Source organism: Balaenoptera ricei, chromosome 5 (genome assembly GCF_028023285.1).
Source record: "Balaenoptera ricei isolate mBalRic1 chromosome 5, mBalRic1.hap2, whole genome shotgun sequence".
NCBI classification, from domain to species: Eukaryota; Metazoa; Chordata; class Mammalia; order Artiodactyla; family Balaenopteridae; genus Balaenoptera; species Balaenoptera ricei.
Window position 1 is genome coordinate 141632637 of NC_082643.1, and position 20711 is coordinate 141653347.

General features: G+C 46.5%; 1 protein-coding gene across 3 annotated transcripts in view; it reads right to left on the reverse strand.

Moving 5' to 3' along the window:
* Positions 1-6043: 6043 nt before the first annotated feature.
* The window catches only part of FAM193A (family with sequence similarity 193 member A), a 173475-nt gene continuing 158807 nt past the window's right edge, over positions 6044-20711 (reverse strand). For all 3 annotated transcript variants that reach the window (XM_059923728.1, XM_059923727.1, XM_059923729.1), the window contains 2 exons: positions 16582-16663; positions 6044-6796 (listed from right to left, as the gene is read on the reverse strand). In XM_059923728.1, the coding sequence (XP_059779711.1) occupies positions 6703-6796; positions 16582-16663 (176 nt within the window). In that variant the 3' untranslated portion in view covers positions 6044-6702. The remainder of the gene's footprint in view (positions 6797-16581; positions 16664-20711) is intronic.

Genomic DNA, 20711 nt, shown 5'->3' on the forward strand with positions numbered 1-20711 from the left:
GAAGACCCGACGCAGCCAAATAATAAAATTTTAAAAATAAAAAGAAAGACCTGCAAATTAAACCCAAAGAAAATGGAAGGAAATAATAAAAGAGCAGAATCAGTGAAATGGAAAGCAGACAAAAATCAACAATGCCAAGAGTTAGTTAGTTCTTTTAAATAGTAATAAAACTGATAAACCCATAGCATGACTGATGAAGAATAAAAGAGAAAACAAATTGCTAATTATCAGGAATGAAAGGTGGGCATCACTGTAGATCTCTAAGATATTAAAAAGTATATACTATGAACAATTTATGAAGCCGATAAATTTGACAACTTAGATGAAATGGATAAAATCCTTGAAACACACCACTTACTAAAATTGACATAATTAATAGAAAACCCGAATAGCTCTATGTCCATTAAATAGATTGAATCTGTAATTAAAAATCTTTTCACAAAGAAAATTACAGTCTCAGATGACTTCACTGGTGAATTCTTCCAAACATCTAAGAAACATATACCAATCTTACACTCAGGAAACAAAAAGTGGGAACGTTTCCCCGTCTCGTTTTATGACACCAAAACCCGAGAAGGACAAGGCAAGAAAGAAAATGACAGACCACTATCTCTCATGAACACAGAGGCAAAAATCCTAAACAAAATATTAACAAATTGAATCCAGCAATATAAAATGGATAATACATTGTAACCAAGTGAAAATTTTATTACAGGAATACAGGATTGGTTGACATAAAACAAAAACAAACAGGACCCACAAAACTAATTCACCAGAGGAGAAATCATAGGATCATCTCAACAGAAGCAGAAAAAGCATATGACACGATTTAGTACCCACTCATGATACCAACACTGAGCAAACTAGGAATAGAAGGGATTTCCTCAGTCTGATCAAGGTGTATGTCCAAAAGACCTATGGCCAACTTTCTACGTGATGATGAAATACTGAGTGCTGCCCCTGCTGAATCCCATCAAGGCAAGGTGTTCACTTTTTAAATTTTTTATTTATTTATTTTTGGCTGCGTCGAGTCTTCGTTGCTGCATGCGGGCTTTGTCCAGTTGCGGCGAGCGGGGGCTACTCTTCGCTGCAGAGCTCGGGCTCTAGGTGTGTGGGCTCAGTAGTTGTGGCTCGCGGGCTCTGGAGCGCAGGCTCCGTAGTTGTGGCACATGGGCTTCGTTGCTTCGCGGCACGTGGGATCTTCCCAGACCAGGGCTCGAACCTGTGTGCCCTGCATTGGCAGGCGGATTCTTAACCACTGTGCCACCAGGGACGCCCCAAGGTGTTCACTCTTACAGCTGCAATTCCACATTGTACAGGAGATACCCAGTGCAATCAGGCAATAAAAGGGAAAAAAGGACAGAAAAATTGGAAGAGAAAAAAATCAAAAATCAAACTATCGCTATTCACAGATGACAGACTGTGGATATAGAAAATCCCTAGGGGATCTTAAGAAAAAAGTTTAGAATTAGTAAGTCAAGTTGACCATCTCAAGATACAAAGACAACGTATGAAACATCTACTGTATTCCTGTATATCTGCAAAAACTGGAAAAGCAAATTTATAAACCTGTTGTGGGTTGAACTGTGTCTCCCGCAAAAGATATGTTTACCAAAAAGATGTTGAAGTCCTAATCCCCAGAATGTGTGAATGTGACCTCATCTGGAAATAGGGTCTTTGCAGGTATAATCTCAGGTGATGTCCTGCTGGATTAGAGTGGGCCCCAAATCCAATGACTGGTGTCCTTATAAGAAAAGGACAAGAGACAGACAGACACAGGTGAGAATACCGTATGAAGACAGAGGCAGAGATTGCAGAGATGCATGTATAAACCAAGGACTGCCAGTGACCACCAGAAGCCAGGAGTGAGGCACGGAAGAAATTTTTCCTCACAACCGCTAGAAGGAACCAATGCTGCTGACACCTGGATCTTGGATTTATATCCTCCAGAACTGAGAGAATAAATTTCTAAGCCACCTAGTTTGTGGCACTTTTTTATGGGAGCCCCAGGAAACTAATGCATAACTCTACTTAGGTAATGTCAAAAACATAAAATGCTTAGAAAAAAATTATCAGAAGTGTGCAAAACCTTTACAATAAAAGCTGCAAAATATTGCTGAGAGAAATTCAAGAGCACACAAATAAATGAAAAGATACCATGTTCACAGACTGGGAACTCAGCAGTCTTTAAGATGTCCGTTCTTAAAGATGCCCAAGTTGATCTATAGACTCAGTACGATCTCAGTCACAATTCCAGTAGGCCTCTATGATAAACTGATTTTAAAATGAGTACTTCCCCCCCCCCCCCCTCCCCATTTCTTGGACTCCAGTTACATGTGTGTTAGAATGCCTGATATGGTCCCACAGGTCTTTTTTTATTTTTTGGCTGCGCCGCATGGCACGTGAGATCTTAGTTCCCCGACCAGGGATCGAACCCGTGCCCCTGCAGTGGAAACTTGGAGTCCTAACCACTGGACCGCCAGGGAATTCCCTCCCACAGGTCATTTTTTTTCCCAGTCTCTTTTCTCTCAGTACTTCATTTCTGGTAGTTTCTATTTATATGCCATCAAGGTCACAGGTATTTTCTTCCAGAGTTTCTAATCTGCTGTTGTAGTATTTTTCACTTTAGATACTGTATATTTTGTCCTTTGGATCTTTTTTACATCTTCCAGTTCTCCATCTTGTTCATGTTTTCCTTTATATCCTTCAGCATAGTCATAAGATTTGTAATGGTCATTTTAAAGTTCTTGCCTGCAAATTCACCGTCTTTGGTTCTGTTTCTATTGCTTGTTTGATATTTCTTCCGATTTATGGTTTATATTTTCCTTCTTCTTGGGATGGCCTGCTAATTTTTTGCCTGGATTCCAACATTTTGGATTTTACTTTGTTTAGTGTGGGATGGCTTTGTATTTCTTTTAGAAGAATGTTGGACTTTGTTCTAGCAGGCAGTTAAGTTACTTAGGATCAGTTTGATCCTTCTGAGGCTTGCATTTAGCTTTAGATTCCATACTAGGGTAACAGAACCCCACTGCTGAGCTGAGACCCTTCTGAGGACTCCACGCCAATACCCGTGTATCACCAGGTCTCTCCACCCTGGTTGGATTCCTGGTGCCCCTGGATTTATGGAACTTTATGCCACACGTGGCCAGAGGAGTAGATTCGAGGGGATTCTCTGCAGACCCGTGGAGCGCTCTCAGTGCAGCCCCCTCCTGTCTGCATCTCTGCCCCACACACTCCAGCCACCCCACATGCTGGTCTCTGCTGCCCTCTGCTCAGCAAGCCTGCTGGGCTCCTCCCCGTGCTGGGGCCTGGACGCTGCCTCCAGGCCGGAAGCTGGGGTCCTCGGAGGCTTACCTTGTTTCCTGCCCTTCACTCAGGAAACACTGCCACGTGCTGCCTCTGTTCCAACATCCAAGCACACCGTTAAAAACACTTCCTTGGTTTCACAACTGTCAACAGCAGGAGGACGGTTTCTGCAGCCACTCTTCCCCCACAGACGCTGCTGCTGAGGTTAAAAGTCCAGGCACATGGTTCTCACTCTCCAGACGACACCGCGTTCTCCACGGACGACAAGCCGGGGCTCCCAGGACCCAGCTGGCTCCACACACTCAGCTACGTGACTTGCCTTGACAGTAAGTTCTTCACAGTCCAGAGCTGTCTGAAATCTCCTTCCGGGCTTCGTGTCTCCCACCCCGCAGTGCTGTTTACTCTTAACGTTTAGTAGTGGATCCAAAACGGACAGTGACCGCCTGTGATTGTCAAGATGCAGCAGCAGAGAGTCACTTCCATTCGGTCATTCTGTGTGATGACTTGGAGGTTTTATTTGTGTTTAAAACAGTATGAACTGTGGGTTAAGTTTTTTCTTTTCCTTTTAAAAAATATAGTAATGAAATTGAGAAGTATCAATCCTTTCTGGTACCATAACATTTTGATTTTTTAATGGCATGAGTATGTAGGCAAACTTCAATAAAAGAACATTTTGCTGTTTTTTTAGCTACTGTTACGTTATTTCATCGTAAGATTATTTATCAACGTGATCTGAAGAGGCTCCCCCAGAGGCTGACCCCAGGTCGGGGAGTGACCTCATCGGGAATCTGAGGGGCTCGCCTGGGGCTCTGGTGTCCCCATCTGTCATGTACGGACTGGGCTGAGGACCTGGCTCACACCTAGACCACAGTAACAAGTCACCAGAACCCTGGACTAGGGCCTGAGCCTCCCGGGGCCTGAATCCATCCTCTTTTTTGTTCCTGAGATGCCCGCTTGAGGAATGATCTGAAGGAACATTAGGGTTGGGTCTTGCAGGTTGGGTGGGATTTCCAGGGAACTCGGGAAGCGCGTTCCCAGCAAGGAGAGAGGCCGGGAGGCCTGAGGGGCCAAGTGTGCAGACTCGGAACCAGGTGTGGACGGCAGGCCCACGTGCGGGGTGGGGTGGGAGGCGGCTGGGGCCCCTCAGGAGCCGCGTGTGGTGCGGTGGGTGGTGCTCAGTGCTGGGGCACACAGGGCGCCCCTCACCACGGCTCACCTCACAGCGGGGAACCTGTAGGTCTCAGCAGCCAGCACGGCCCACAGGGCAGACGAGGAAGCGGAGGCCTACAGGTGGCTCGGCCCCCGCACAGCCTCAAGACTGTTCGCCGGGAGAACAGGGATGGGCACAGGTGGGTCTCGGGGCCCGAGCGGGCAGCTCCCCTTAGGGGTCCAGCCTGGACTCGTCCCAGGCTTTGCTCCCTGGCCCTGCCTGTGCTCTCACCAAGTGCCCTGCCTCAGCCAGTGGGGGATGAGCCCAGCCCTGGGCTTGGGGTCCCGGGGGAACGTGGGGGGGGGGATCTCTGCCCCTCCCGAGGACACCCTCTGGCGCGGTCACAGCCTGGCCTCAGTTTCTTCCTTTGCTGGATCACCCCATCACCCAGAAAAACAAGCCGGCCTCTTGACCCCAAAGCCCCTCTGCCTGCTGCCCCTCCCCCCCCTCCTGTAAACCAGCTTCCACTGGGCGCCGGCCAAGGTCACCTCAGCATCAGAGCCACGTGGCCAGTCTCTCCCTGCCCCCCGCGGCCTCCAGGCTGCCCTCATCCTCACCTGCTCTTGATGCCTGGTTCCGGGGCTCGAACCCTGGTCCCGTCTACACAGGTTCATGAACATTTCACCAGGCGCCTGATGGGCAGTGCAGACCGGACCCCTCCAGGGAGCGCAGCCCATCCTTCCCAGTACTCAGACCACGGCCTTGCGGTCCTCCTTGCCCCCTCTCATCCTCCTACCTGCATCCCGTCTGTCGGGAAGCCCTGTGGGTCCAGCTGTCAGAATAATTCCGCAGGCCAGTCCCACTCACCCTCTCTCAGGCTAAGAGCCAGGCCGGGCACGGTCTCCACACAGAAGCGGGCCCTCGCCGCTCCCCCTTCACTCAGGGACAAGCCACATCCTCGTGTGTGCACAGCAGCAGCTCTACCAAGAGGCTGGGAGCAGTGGGAGCTACGGAGGGTCCTAGGGGGCGAGTGGAAGCTAGGCTGCAGCCAGGCGGCAGCGCCACGCCCGCTTTCTGCAGACTGGTGACAGAGCTCAGAACAAAGGGACCACACGGGGATTCCTTTCCTTCACTTTAAATACTATTAGCACACTGTTGCCAGCTTATACCCAATTAAATATTTGTAGTTCTTCACTGCTGTGTTGGAGATCACCCTCCCCCCACCCCCGAGACTGGGTGGGGGCACCTGCCTGCAAGGCCATATGGAAGCCCAGCCCACTCCCCACTCCCCTCTGCTGGGCCCCCCCAGCCCCTTCTCCACACCCCTGCTGTCCTCTTGGCACTTACCACTGTGGACCACCGACAGCGCTGAGTCCCTGGCTGGGCTCTGTCCTGGGCATGCGAAGGCCCGGGTGACCTGCTGGATGGAGGATGGTGAGGGCACCAGGAATCGAGAGCCGCCGCCGCCACCGGTGACCCTAGAGGTGCTCCAGGGCCGGGGCCCGGGGTCCCCTCGGGGGCACAGCCATCAGCTCGCCCGCCCCCTCCCCGCCGCAGCCCATCACAAAGCAACCAGACGAGGCCTCCTGCTGTACTAATGTATTCCATCTTTCAAAAAGAAAGACATGATTTTAATATTACTTAACAATATGTTAAAAAAGTAGCCAGGCAGGCCTCCGTGTTAATACAGCCGAACACTCTAACAGACTTGACGGTGTGAGTACTGGGTGGTGTTTTGTTTTTGAACTTTCTCATTCTGCAAGGGATCTTACACAAGCTGGCTACAAGTCAGGGGGATCAGACACGGACAGCGCGACGTGTACACTCTTAAACAGTAGATTGTGGAGGAGAACGGAGAGCCCTGCCCTGCCCGGCCGCCTCGGGTGGGACGCAGGGCACAGAGAGCTGAGCGCAGCGGCACCCCGGCAGGACAGACGGCGGGACAGGGCGAGACACAGAGGCAACGGGCCACGTGGGGATGCGAACCCGTCCGGCCGCGGCCCAGGCCTCCGAGGCCGCGGCGGTGGAGAAGGTGGCAGAGCTACTGTTCCGATCCGACGGCAGAGCTACGGTCAAGGCGGCTCACTCACAGACTACACGCACACGAGCTAACAATGCGGGTCGAGCAGCAAGTTCTCGGTCGGGAGGGGGCTCGGGTGCGGCGGCCCACCCGCACAGCCCGGGGCAGGCACGGCAGCTCCGGGCCCGGCCCACCGCCCGCGCGTCCCTCTCCAGGCGGTCCTTGTTCAGTGGGCAGCAAAGGTGGCTTTTTTCAAGCTGAAATTGGACCAGTTGATGGACAGTCTCTGTCGGGTCTGCCTAGCGGAATCCAAACAGAACCTGCGAAGAAAGGAAGCCAACGGTCACGGGAGGAAGAGGCCCACACCCGGGATGCAGCTGGCGAAGCCCAGCACCGTCTGGGGTTCAGTGTGCGGGACCCCGCTGGCGTCCACCGTCTCCCCACGCCTTGCTGCCGGAGGAACAGGGTCCCACCTTCAGGACACTGGCCAGCACCCTGGACATCTCTGGGGCTTTGTGTCCTTTTCTCTCGTTCTTCAGGAAGCTGCCCGTCCCAGCCAGGCTCTGCCCATGGCCACCAGCCTGCCCTCATTTATCCACAAGGTCACAGTGAGTGTGATGTGAAACAAGAGTTTGTATGAGACACAGTTACAACACTGCCCGCCCCCCTCGCCCCCGCGCCCGCCCTCAGGGGCAGGTCGAGTGCAGCCTCGCAGGCCGGCTCTGGAACACCACCTGCGTGCTGCCCCCTGCTCCCCAGGCAATGATGGCCGAGTTCCGTATTCAATGAAGGAAAGAACATTTTCTTTCAAAAGCCTTTACTTTTGCCTATTTCTGAAATTCTCACCCTTCCAGCACTAACGTGGGTAGCAGGAATTTGAATTAAACTAGAAAATGGTATTGTTGTCACTCGTTCAGCAGGTGAAATGAAGTGTTTTTGCTTCAGCTGTGGTTAAATCGCTGAACCAGTCGTCGGTGCTGTGTGCCTGGAGGACTGTGTCCAGGTAGACGAAGCCCCCGGCCACCCTGCCCCTCGGCGAAGGGCTGCACCGTCTCCCAGGATCCAAACTCTCTTTCCCTGGACACAGCTGGCCAACCCCAAGTCCTAGTGGTGTTACCCTTTAAACCTTCTGGAAGCTTCCACCTCCTCCTCCACTGTCTCTGCATCAGCACACGTGTGTCCCCACCCTTCACGCCGCAGCCAGAACGCTCGGAAGCACCAACCACGGCCCTGCTCCAAGCCGCTCAGAGAAGAGCTGCAGCCCAAACCAAGCAAGGTCTCCACGGGGCCCAGGCGACCTGCTCTGCGTCCCCCCCCACACACTGGCTCCACTCTGGACACCACCTCCCATCAGGCCTCCGTACTGCCAACTGTGGACTGGGTCACGCATACGTACCTACACGTGTACAAAACACACGAGTACAGGTAACTATAACGCAAAAGCCTGGGTACCCACCCCCCAGGTCAAGAAACCCAACACTGCCAACCCTGGGCGCCATGCTGTGCCCTCCCAAGCAGGGAGCCACCGTCCCAGCCTTTGTAATCAGCAATCCTCATGGTTCTTTGTAGTTTCACAACTCGACGGTGGCTCGTGATGATTTCTTTTTTTCTTTTTTTAACATTTAATGAATGAATGAATGAATGAATGAATGAAGGCTGTGTCAGGTCTTTGTTGCGGCACGCAGGATCTTCGTTGAGGCACGCAATCTTTTGTTGTGGCGCACGGGTTCCAGGGCACGTGGGCTCTGTAGTTGCACCACACGGGCTCTCTAGTTGAGGCGTGCAAGCTCAGTAGTTGTGGCACGTGGGCTTAGCCGCCCCGCGGCATGTGGGATCTCAGTTCTCCGACCAGGGATCGAATCCACGTCCCCTGCATTGTAAGGCGGATTCTTTACCCACTGGACCGCCAGGGAAGTCCCTCATGTTGATTTCTAAACACAGAGTAACAGAACTGCACTGTATGTTTTCATGTTGCTCCTTTCATTCAACAGTACGTTCATGCGATTCCTCCGCGAGGCCACAGGCACGGTGGGACTGTTTGCTGGAGTATGTGGGATGCACAACTTGGCCGTTGCAACTTTACAAGAGCCGCCAAGCTCTTCTCCAAGGTGGTCTGACCTGACCTGCTGCTCCTCGCCCGCGGAGGGGGTCGGGCCCAGCTGCTCCCCAGTGCCAGTCGGGCTGAGGCCCCCGCGGTTAACTGGCCACAGGTTTTCTGTGACATCGACTGTTTCAGTTGCCCACTTGTCAACAGGTCTGTCTTTCCTTAATGGTCTGTAATGTTTACACATCTTGATACTAATCCTTTGTGATGTGCTGCAAATACTGTTTTCTCACTTTCTTTAAAGCAAATTGTTGATTTTGATGTAGCTTAATTTATCAATCTTTTATTTTATGGTTGGTGTTTCTAAGCAATCTTTCCCTATGCTCGAAATTAAAAGGTTTGCATATGACACTTAAACTCTTACCCATCTGAAGTTGACCCTGAGTGTGGTGTGGTGCAGGGAAAGCACACTTGCACAGCTCCGTTTATGAACACGCCTTCATTCCCACAGGGATCAGCCAACCCATCTTCTGTCACACACCAAAGCTCAGTGTTCGTACAGGCCTGTTTCTGGGCACCAATGTCACCATATTTTAATAACCAGGACTTTCCAAGTCTTTACAATGGGCAGGAAAAGGAGCCTTCCTTATTCTTCCTATTCTTCCAGGAGGATATTAGCGATCCTTTACAGTTTTTTTCTTTTTTGGGTCAATGTAACACATATATAGCAGGGTGAATAAAACAAATGTATAACATAAAGAATCATTATAAAGCAAATACCGTGGATCACCCGAGTCACGCTGGGGGTGAGTCAAGCACCTGCCTGGCGCTTCCTCTCCTCAGAAGTAATCACCATTCTGGCTTTTTACGTTGATCACTTCCGTGTCTTTCTTTAAAGTCTTAACGCCTACGTACGCATCCCTGAACAACATACTTCACTTCTAAAAACACACTTTATTTAGGTATAATTTATGTCCAGCAAATTGCAGTCAGTGTAGAGCTCACAGTGCTGACAAACATATACGTCTGGGAAACCATCACCTCAACCAAGACACAGACCGTTTCCACGAAACCCCAAGTCTCCTTGCCGCTCTGGCCCCAGGCAAACAGCGACCTCTTGGTCTGTCCCCACGGATGAACCCGTGTGCTCCGGGATTTCGCGTCAGTGGCGCCTCCGCTTCTCGCACCAAGCGCGCCGCCTCTGAGGGCTGCCCGTGTGCTGCAGCAGCGTCCACTGGATGGACAGGGCACCGTTCTGTTTATCTGCTCATCTGTGTGGACCTCTGGGTTGACCCCAGTTTTGGGCTACAAATAAGACTTCTAGGAACATTCAGGAACGAGTCGTTGTGCAGGCATCACTCTGCTTTCTCTTGGGCTTTTGGGCAGACCCCAGCAGTAGAGCTGCTGGACTTAATAGTAGGCATATTAAACAATGTACTTTAGTTTTGCCTAATTTTAAGTTTATATAAATTGGATATCGCGTACATTCTTGAGCATTCTGTCTCTGTTAACATTCAGTTTGTAAGATGCATCTGTGTTGCAGATTGCTCTGGTTTGTTCCTTTTTGTTGCTATAACACTTCTCCTTTGACAGTATCACAATGTGTCCATCCCAACAAGTTTTAGAAACACTGTGTTAAGTTCCACAAAACCCTTCTTGGGTTTTAAATCCACAGATAAACTTGCGGAAGCTGGAGAGCTTAAAGGTACTAATGTTTTTTTTTTTTTTTTTTGCTGTGTAGTTCCATTTATATGAAGTTCAAAAATATGCAAAACTAATGTATGGTGAAAGATCATCTTTACTTTGGGGGTGCTGGTAATGACTGGGGACATATGAAGTAGGCTTCTGGGTGCTGATAATGCACACCTTGGCCGGGTGGTGGTTACCTGGATGTGCTCACTTTGTTAAAATTCACTGAGCTCAAAGGCACTAATTCTTCTACGAATAAACACGAAGAACCTGTGTGACCTGGGTCCTTCAAAGCTCTTCTGTGAAGTCTCATCGCCTTCTGTGCACGAGTCTTGTGCAACTCCTACTAGATTCATGGATACTGCACAGATCTTGCTGCTGTGATAAATGCTGTCTTCACGTAAACTACATTTTGGAATTATTGATGGTGTAGAGAAAAATAAATCACTTCTGTACACTTATCCTACAGCCAGGCTCTTGCTAAACTGTCCTATGTTTTCTTCCGTAATTTCCTACGTAGACGATTAGATCATCTGTAAAATGAAATTTTACTTCCTCCTTTCCATGTCTTATGCCTTTAATTTCTTGTCTTACAGTGCTCGCCAGGAACCACGGTTTAGGGTTGACCAGAAGAGGAAATAAGAGGGCAGCATTTTTTTGCACGTGCTTCCACATCTTTCCCATTTTGGAAAACGTTTCATGTAGCTTTCTTTTCTCTTCTTTCTCTTCCTCTTTTGGTAAATTCCTTTTTTAAGGTTAAAGATATTTTCTTCTATTGCTTATTATTTTAAAAAAATTAGTTATAAATGGGTGCTAAGATTTTAGCAAAGGTTTTTTTCTGAACTCACTGAAATGATCACATGGCTCTTCTTTACCATGTTAATGTGCCAGATAACACTGCGGATTTCCTAACATCAGAAACTCCTTGCATTCAATCCTGGGGTAAGCCGGTTTGGTAACATGCTGCTCTTTGAAAATACTGTACCACTGTTGGATTTAGCATGTGAATATTTTCGTGATGATTTTTGCACCTAATATTCATGAGAGAAACAAATGTGTCATTTCCCATTTTTTTCTGGTATTGTTTTTGGCAGATTTTGGTATCAACATTTTACTTCTCTCATAAAGTGGGGAGCACGCTCCTGTGCTGTCTCATTTCAATTCTCTGGTAGAATCTACAAGACCGAATAATCTTTCTTCGAAAGTCTTGGACAATTCTCTGTGAAACTGTCAGAATGTAGTTTTCTCACTGGGAAGACTTAGAACTGCTGCTTTACTCTAACAGTTACTGGACCATTCACGCTATTTTTCTATTGGGTTAATTTTGTGTCTTATTTAAGTTTTAAAGTTAATTGTTGTAAAGTTGCTCCCAGTCTCTGGAGTTATGTCCTCCTTTTCACTTACGTGCTCACAAAATCAAAGAAACCCTTTATATTACAGAGAATTTCAAACACACCCAAAAGCAGAGAATGGTAAAATGAACAGAGCCACCATCCAACTTTGATAATTATCAACGTTCTGTTTCTTCTTCCATCTAATTATGGTATTTTGGGTGTCTTTTTTCTACTTTTCTTGACTAGTGTCTCTCAAAGGTTTATTTATTTAATGTTTTCAAAGAATCAAATTTTGGCTTTGATGATCTTCTCTTTGTTTCCTATTTCATTATTGCTCTTATGTATTATCTCCTTTGTTTCACTTTCTTTGAGTTTATTCTATTGCTGTTTTCCTAATTTCTCAAATTAAATCCTAAACTCATTAATTTTCAGGTTTTTAGTACTTAACTCCAGCATTTAAGGCTTCAGTGGAAGTGCTCCCAAAGGCAAACCTTTTTTTTTAAAATTTTCTTGAAGTACAGTTGATTTATTATGTGGTGTTAATTTCTGCTGTAGAGCAAAGTGACACAGTTTTATATACATATGTATATATGTGTGTGTGTGTGTGTGTGTGTGTGTATGTATATATATATATATTCTTTTCCACTGTGGTTTATCATAGGGTATTCAATATAGTTCCCTGTGTTCTACAGTAGAACCTTAGTTGTTTATCCATTCTCTATATAATAGCTTACATCTGCTAACCCCAAACTCCCACTCCATCCCTCCCCTCCCTCCTCTGCCCCTTGGCAACCACAAGTCTGTGCTCTATGTCTGTGAGTCTGTTTCTGTTTCGTAGATAAGTTCATTTGTGTCATATTTTAGATTCCACATATAAGTGATATCATATGGTATTTGTCTTTCTCTGTCTGACTTACTTGACTTAGTATGATAATCTCCAGTTGCATCCATGTTGCTGCAAATGGCATTATTTCGTTCTGTTTTATGGCTGAGTAATATTCCATCGTGTATATGTACCACATCTTCTTTATCCATTCATCTGTCGATGGACATTTAGGTTGTTTCCATGTCTTGGCTATTGTGAACAGTGCCATTACGAACATAAGGGTGCATGTATCTTTTTGAATTATAGTTTTTTCCAGATATATGCCCAGCAGTGGGATTGCTGGGTCATATGGTAGCTCTATTTTTAGTTTTTTGAGGAACCTCCATACTGCTCTCCATAGTTGCTGTACCAATTTACATTCCCACCAACAGTGTAGGAGGGGTCCCTTTTCTCCACACCCATGAGCAAAACCTTTTCTGCATTCCACAGGTTTTCACATGCAATATTTTCCTTATCTTTTAGTTCTATATATTTTTAAATGTCCACTGTGGTTTTGTACTTGACCCAGGAGTTATTTAAACTTACATAATTCCAGATTTCCAAATATTTAGGGACTTAAAATGTACCTATTGTAAACATGCAACTTCAACATGTTGTGGTCAGAGAACACAAATTATACATCCTTCTTTGACATGTCTGAACCTTGCTTTCTGTGGCCCAGCACAGATCCCGTTTCTGTGGATGTCCCCGTGTGTGTAAGAACTCAGCTCTCTGTTTCTTGGATGCAGGGTTTCACCTACATCCGTTAGACTAAGCTTGCCAGTCAAGCTGTGTTGATCTTCCACATCTTCACAGGGGGGCTGGGGCTGCTCAAGCCAATCAGGATGCAGAGAAATGGTCTGAGATCTCCCACCAGGATGGTGGATTTGTTTGATTCTCTGTGAAGCCCAAATTGCTTTTTGTATCTTGAGGCTATTTCATTAAGTACTTGTGTTTAAAATTCCTGTTTCTTCCTGACAAATTGAACATTTTATCATTATCTAGCAAACTTCATCTATCCCTTGTGTTAAAATATACTTCGTCTGAGAGTAACAACTGTAACAGTTTCCTTTTTCCTTTCTCTTTATTTCCACCTTTCTTTTCATTATAGTTTAGGTATGTTCTTGTAAACAGTAATATATACATATGTGTGTGTGTGTGTGTGTGTGTGTAAGTGTGTGTGTATATATATATTTAAAAAATTTAACACAACCTGACAAACTACTTTTGTCTGCTTACTGCCTATCATGGTTACTGACACAACTGGACTAGTGTCTATCATCTTTTTAAAATTTGTTTGTTGTACTTTCTCTGCATTTATATTTTTTTCTCTTTTTGTTTTGATTTTTTTTCCTTCTACTGATTAGCAATTTATACACCCTATTTCTATTCTTTTAATGCTTGCTCTTGAAATTGTGTCCTGCCCGTTTAGCTTAAAGTCTGAATGTTAACTACCTGAACAATAGAAGGACTTCAGGATACTCAGCTCTGATTATTTCACACCTAACTGACATACTACTGTTGTTCAGTACTGGGGTTCTTTCAAACATAATGTCAGTTAGACATTTACCTAGATTTATCAGGCTGTTTTTCATTCCTTCCTGTGTACGTTAGAGTGATCTTCTGAGGTCAATTTCCTTTTTCTTTTCTTTCTTCTTTTTTTTTGGGGGGGGGCCACGCTGCGCAGCTTGCAAGATCTTAATTCCCCGACCAGGGATCAAACCCATGCCTCCTGCAGTGGAAGCATGGAATCCTAACCACTGGACCACCAGGGAATTCCCGATTTCCTTTTTCTTAAAGTATAATTTTAGATGTTTCCTTTTAAAACAGGTCTCTTTGTAGCAAGCTCCTACAGTTTTTCTTTATTATGGGAAAGAACAGTTTTGTGGGATACATAATTATAGACTGACAATCTTCTTTCAACACTGTAAAATAAATATCACTCCATGGTCTCTGATTTCATATGCTATGTCTAGAAATGGATTTTTGTTTGTTTATCCTACTGGTATATGTTGTGCTTTTGAATTTGTAGATTCAAATCTCCCACTAGTTCTGCAAAATCCTCAGGCATCGTATCTCTTTAAATCCTGCTTTTCTGTGGTCTCCATTCTCTCTCAGAGGGGCTTCCATTAGATGTATGTCAGACTTAGCCACTCCTCCGTGTCTCTTCAGCCCTCTTTCACATTTTCTATTTTCCTTGTATCTTGGTACATTCTGGGTACATTTTCCAGCTATATCTTCCAGTTCATTAATTCCCTCTTCAGCAGTGTCTAATCTGTTTATCAGCTATCTATCTATTGAGGTCTTGACTTTAATAATTCTATTTTTCATTTCTAGATTTTTACTGTTGTTCCTAGGTCTTGGGTGTTTGATAATCTTTGTTTATAAGGTCATGCATGATTTTAAGGTGTGTGAACCCTGCAGGTCTACCTTGGGAAAATATTCCTCCAAAGCTTTGCCTACATCCAAGAAATGCCCCTATTCTATCCCCTGCTCCCCAGAATCCAGCTTCAGGGCAAACTGTGTTAATAATTCAAGTAATTTAGGGACCTCCCTGGTGGTGCAGGGGTTAAGAATCCTCCTTCCAATGCAGGGGATGCGGGTTTGATCCCTGGTTGGGGAGCTGGATCCCACATGCCGTGGGGCAACTAAGCCCACGCGCTCTAGAGCCTATGCACCACAACTAGAGAGACTGCGTGCGACAACTACTGAGCCTGCACGCTGCAACAATAGATCCTGCATGCCACAACGAAGATCCTGTGTGCCGCAACTAAGACCCGACACAGCCAAATAAATAAATAAATAAGTCAGTAAGTAAATAAATACATATTTAAAAAAAAAAAAATTGGGGACTTCCTTGGTGGTCCAGTGGTTAAGAATCCACCTTCCAATGCAGGAGACGCGGGTTCAATCCCTGGCTGGGGAGCTAAGATCCTACATGCTACGGGGCAACTAAGCCCACATGCCACAACTACTGAGCCCCCACATACCACAACTAGAGAGAAGCCCGTGCTCCACAATGAAGAGCCCACTCACCACAACAAAGATCCCGCAGGCCGCAACTAAGACCCAACGCAGCCAAATCCATCAATGGATCAACTTAAAAAAACAATTCAAGCTGGTACCTGTCAGCTACAGATTCTTTTGGACTTTGTACAAACACATTCATATCATCTGAGAATGACAATTCCACTTCTTCATTCGAATCCTTATCCCTTTGTTTCTTTTTATTTCTTTAGAAATAGAAGTTGTGATAAGGGGCATCATTGTTATTACTTTTTTAATCTCAAGGAATGGCTTGTAATGTTTCACCATGATGTACATAACATTTACTGATTTTATGGATTCCCTTCACCATGTTTAGGAGAGGCCCTTCTCATCCTAGTTAAGGGTTTTTACTATGAACGCTTAACTTTAGCAAATGCTGTACCATCTGCTAAGATTTAAAAATACACACACACACACACACACACATTATAAATATATATAATTTTAAGAAACATTTAGAATTTTACAATACTTCAGATATGAATTGATGACCTTTTGTACTGCAAACTGCTCTTGTGAGTGTCTGTGTATATGTGTGCGTGCTTTCTGAAACAAAGAGATTAAAGTACTTCCAAAGAAAGAACAAGGCACTTTAAAGAAAAATTTTCTTGCCATGAGTCACATAGTAGATATTATTGAACATATTATGACAAATATTATTAAACATGTACTGATAAAGTCTGCGTATCAGGAAACCTGAATCAATTATCCAAAATGTTACTTTCCTCCTTAAAAGCATGCCATATCACTGCGTTCCAATGCCAGCACATACAAAGATCAGCTGGGAGGCTTGTGAGAACACGGCTGTTGGGTCCCAAGTTCCTAGGCGATGCTGCTGGTCCAGGACCACTCTGAGATATGCTGCCATAAACCAGGCTTTACACACACGGGAAGGGAGAAGTGAGTGAAGTGTGGGAGTGTGGGCGAGAAGGCTAGTGCGTGTGTGCTCGGGGTGTGGGTGGGTTGTGCATGGCAGGCCTTCACGTGCTAGAATGCTACCAAGGGGCCGGGCTGCTTGGCTAGCTGACACAACTTCTGTCCAAGCAAGCGGCCGTGCTATGTGGGAGGGTCATGCATGGGAACCACGAAACCATCCTTTATTTGGACCACACTCTTAACAATTACCTTTTGAAATATTCCACTTCCCTCTCTGTCTCGTCCATGTCCACACTGTCTAGGTCGATATCTTTAGGCAGAAAGACATCATCTGTAAGATGAAAGAAAAGAGGCAAGTCAACTAAACAGCAGGCCATCTTAGCGGGACAGAGCAAAGCATCTGGTTTTACTTAATTTCAACAAGTTCACAAACTAAAAATCTTTTCTAAAATGGGATTTTGTATGGGACTTCCCAGGCGGTCCAGTGGTTAAGACTCCGTGCTTCCAATGCAAGGGACGTGGGTTCCATCCCTGCTCGGGGAACTAAGATCCCATGTGCCGCGAGGTGTGGCCAAAAAAAAAAAAAAAAAAAAGTGAGAACTTGTCTAATAAAATTTTTTAAAAAATTAAAAAAGAAAAATGAGATTTTGCAAATGGCCACAGGTGGGCAGACCTCTCTCATGCACTTGGGAACATCCAGGTCACCTGGAATTAGCGAACTCCTGTGCTGAGTGAAGGAACCACTGCTTCCCGCCCGGGAGAAGAGACATACCTGCTGCCGCCACCGGGAGAGCCCTTGAGAAGACAGAGGCTGTCTGCCCCAAGGCCCCGCTGGAGGGAGGGCGGGGGGGGGGGGGGGGGGGAGCAGGGGCACGGCTGTCAACAGACGCCGCGGACGTGTCTGTACCCAGGACCCGGATGTCAGCCTCTGGAGGAAGACGGCCCTTCTAGGCATTCAGTTTATCCAAGCAACATCCAGAGACTTCATCAAAAAGCTTTTCCGGTTGTCCCTACCAAACGCAAGGCTGTATTTCATTTTGCAGTTGAACAACCCTCTTTGAAAATAGGCTACAGCAGGGAGATGACTGATGAGGGAGCCTCGGCGCCTCTGAGGGTTTTAATTCTCTCTTCTGCTCTGCCCACCCTGTTTGGTACCTGCCAGGCGCTCAGAGGCTCCATCCGTGCACACCTGGGTGATGGGGGGGCGCTGGCGGTGTACACACAGCACCGGGCTCCACCCACGGACGAGTGCAGACCACCGACAGTGCTCTGTTAAAGCCAGTCTCCATTCCCTGTCTCCACCTTAGCATGGGACAATTTTTCGGAATCTTCAGTAAAAGACTCCCTTTCCTCCCATCACTGGGCATGTGCACAGCAGCGTAATGAAGGTGCGGTTTACCTGCATACCAGCAGCTAACACTGCTGAAGACTCCCAGCGCCACGCGGAGTGCCTTCACATCCGCCAGCTCACGGCAACGCCACGGCCACTGAGCAGCCCCCGCACGCCCCCCTGCACGACCACGGCCCCTCCCGCACAGACAGCTCGCAGCGGCCTGGGTCTTCCTCGACTCCGCCCCCCGCCGCTGTATCCCTGTGGTTTCAGCCACACCTGGATACCAACACCACCAAACCACCCCCGCTCCAGACCTCCTTCATGAGTGGCTCGTCCACAAAGCCACCTCCTCTGTACATCCACCCTTCAGGCAGCTGACCCCCAATGTGGGCAAAGCCGCAGCCGTTGTGATCTGCTGCAGCCGCTCCCTTTCTGACAGTGATCTAGAAATGATCCTCCCCCCCACCCCCTTCCTCACACTCGTGTCCCACCTGTCGCCCCTGTCACCATGCTGGGCACGTTCCTCGTCAACAGTCGCAGATGCCTGTCTCCATCCCATTGCTGCTGCTTCTGGTCTGCCCCCCCAGCCCCCGCCCAAGCTCCCTGGTCCAGGCCGCCAGCCCGCACGAGTCACCCTCACAACACGCTCCTTCCCAGCCACTGAGACCGTTCATTGGGCCTCCGCTGCACACCTACCACAGGCATCTCCTGGAGGCCCACTGGCTGACCCTGGTCAAGGAAACAGTGATGCACGAGGAAAGGCGAGGTGGGCCAGGAGTGTTTACAGATGTAAGGAAGGTAAAGTCTTAGAAAGGCCGAACTCAAGTTATTCCATAAAGAAGTTCTAGAAGAGGAGTTGCTTCAACCACAGAAGCAAACACAGAGCAGACACGCCTGCTGGGAGCGCTCTCATTATAAAGTGATTTCTAATACTCTTCTAATTAGAACTGATAACCGGTATTGAAAATCTTGGCATAAGAAAAAAATGGGACGGAACTATAACAAGATCCAGTATCAGACAAACATTTTTCACAACAAAACTTATTAACCAGGCTGGCAAGAAAGAGCAACCTGAAGAGTTTCACACCCGCCAGGCTGTCTGTTCACTGTTCAGACCGCAGGCTGGCAACAGAGAGCGACCTGAAGAGTTCCACACCCACCAGGCTGTCTGTTCACTGTTCAGACTGCAGGCTGGCAAGAAAGAGCGACCTGAAGAATTTCACACCCGCCAGGCTGTCTGTTCACTGTTCAGACCGCAGGAAACAGTTTGCTTCGCCAGAGCTTGGAGGACTCTGTGCCCGACCCCTACTTGAGGACATGTGCCTGGGAACACTGCTACACGAGGACCAACACGGGTACCTAATGTATTCACGTGCAAACCTACAAATACTATGCACTCTGACAAAGCAGAAACAAATGCAGCTGAAAAATGGGAAGAGAGAGGACAGCAAAAGAGGGCAGAGTAGAGAAAACAGGGTCAGCGCACGGCTGTCCCCCAGGCAGTTAAGTGGTGCCACAGGCCCCCATTTGGAGCAGGGATGGGGCACTAGAGGTATAAGTGCAGGGGCAGCACCGGTACAAAGTCACAAACGTTCCTAAACACCAAGAATATATAGAAAGAAAGGCAAACATCTCACACAGAGAGACAATCAGCGAATATAAAATATAAAATAGAGGACTTCCCTGGTGGCACAGTGGCTAACATGCCACGCTCCCAATGCAGGGGGCCCGGGTTTGATCCCTGGTCAGGGAACTAGATCCTGCATGCATGCCACAACTAAGAGTGCTCACGCCACAACTAAGGAGCCCACAGGCCACAACTAAGACCCAGTGCAGCCACCAAAAAAAAAATACACACACACACACACACACACACACACACATATATGTATGTATTAAAAAATTGATCTAATAATTACAAAATAATGTCACGGTTGTGCTATCAATACATGGAAACAGGCTCACCTCACCTGTAGATAAGACTGTCAATGTGGCTCACACAGCAGGACTGAGGTGTCTCGGCTGCATGCAAGGGAATGACCTAAAACCAAGTGACTCAGATAGGCCAGAAATGAAGGGATGAGGACAAAGGTGCCCCACCAGTCAAACAGAAACAGAGAGAAGGGGTAGCAATCACCATCTTAGACAAAGAATTCAAGCCAAAAGTGTAAAACACAACAAAAAGGACATTTTTAAACAATAAAAACCACAATTCAATATAAGAAATTAGTTAGGAATATGTACCAAGTAACAAAGAAACCACCTTTATAAAGCAAAACTACAGGAAATGCAAGAAAACACAGAAACTCAATAATAAATAACAGAATATATGTAAGGAGGACAAAAAACAAGTAAGGATACAGAAGACCTAAACCTAAACCTAACTCAAAGATATATCATGGATATAAATATATATTTAGTTTAATACCATGATAACAGAGAAAATACACTTGAATCTCAAGTGAACACAGAGCAGTCACAAAAACTAGTCACAAAGAAAATACCAGTAAGTTTCATGAGGCAGAAATATTACAAACAATACTCTTGGATCACAGTGTACAAAACCTAGAAATTATTAACATAAACAAGGCTCTCCCACCTGGAAACCTAAAAGCCAGCTATTAAACTATTGGGTGAAAGGGGAAAAGAAAACCACATGGAAATTACTGAATTTCTAAAGAAGAAACCAAACGGAAACATTATCATACACTGTGGGATATACTTAAAGGAATGATCAGAGAAAATTCAAGGCGCTAAATACTGTGATCAGTAAAAATGAAGGAATGAAAAGAAATGAACTCAATTCCCAAATCAAAAAGTTAGAAAGAACAATGAAATAAAACAAAAGGAAGCACAGGAAAAAAAGATAAAAGTAGAAATTTATGAGGCAGAGAAAAAAACAACAGTATACCTAATTGATAAATCAAGAGCCTGGCTTTTGAAAATATTATATAGATAAACTATTAACTTTAACTAACTGAGTCAAATAGAATAGGGAGAAAGAAAGCACAAACATACAAAATAAGAAATGACAAGAGGAAAATAA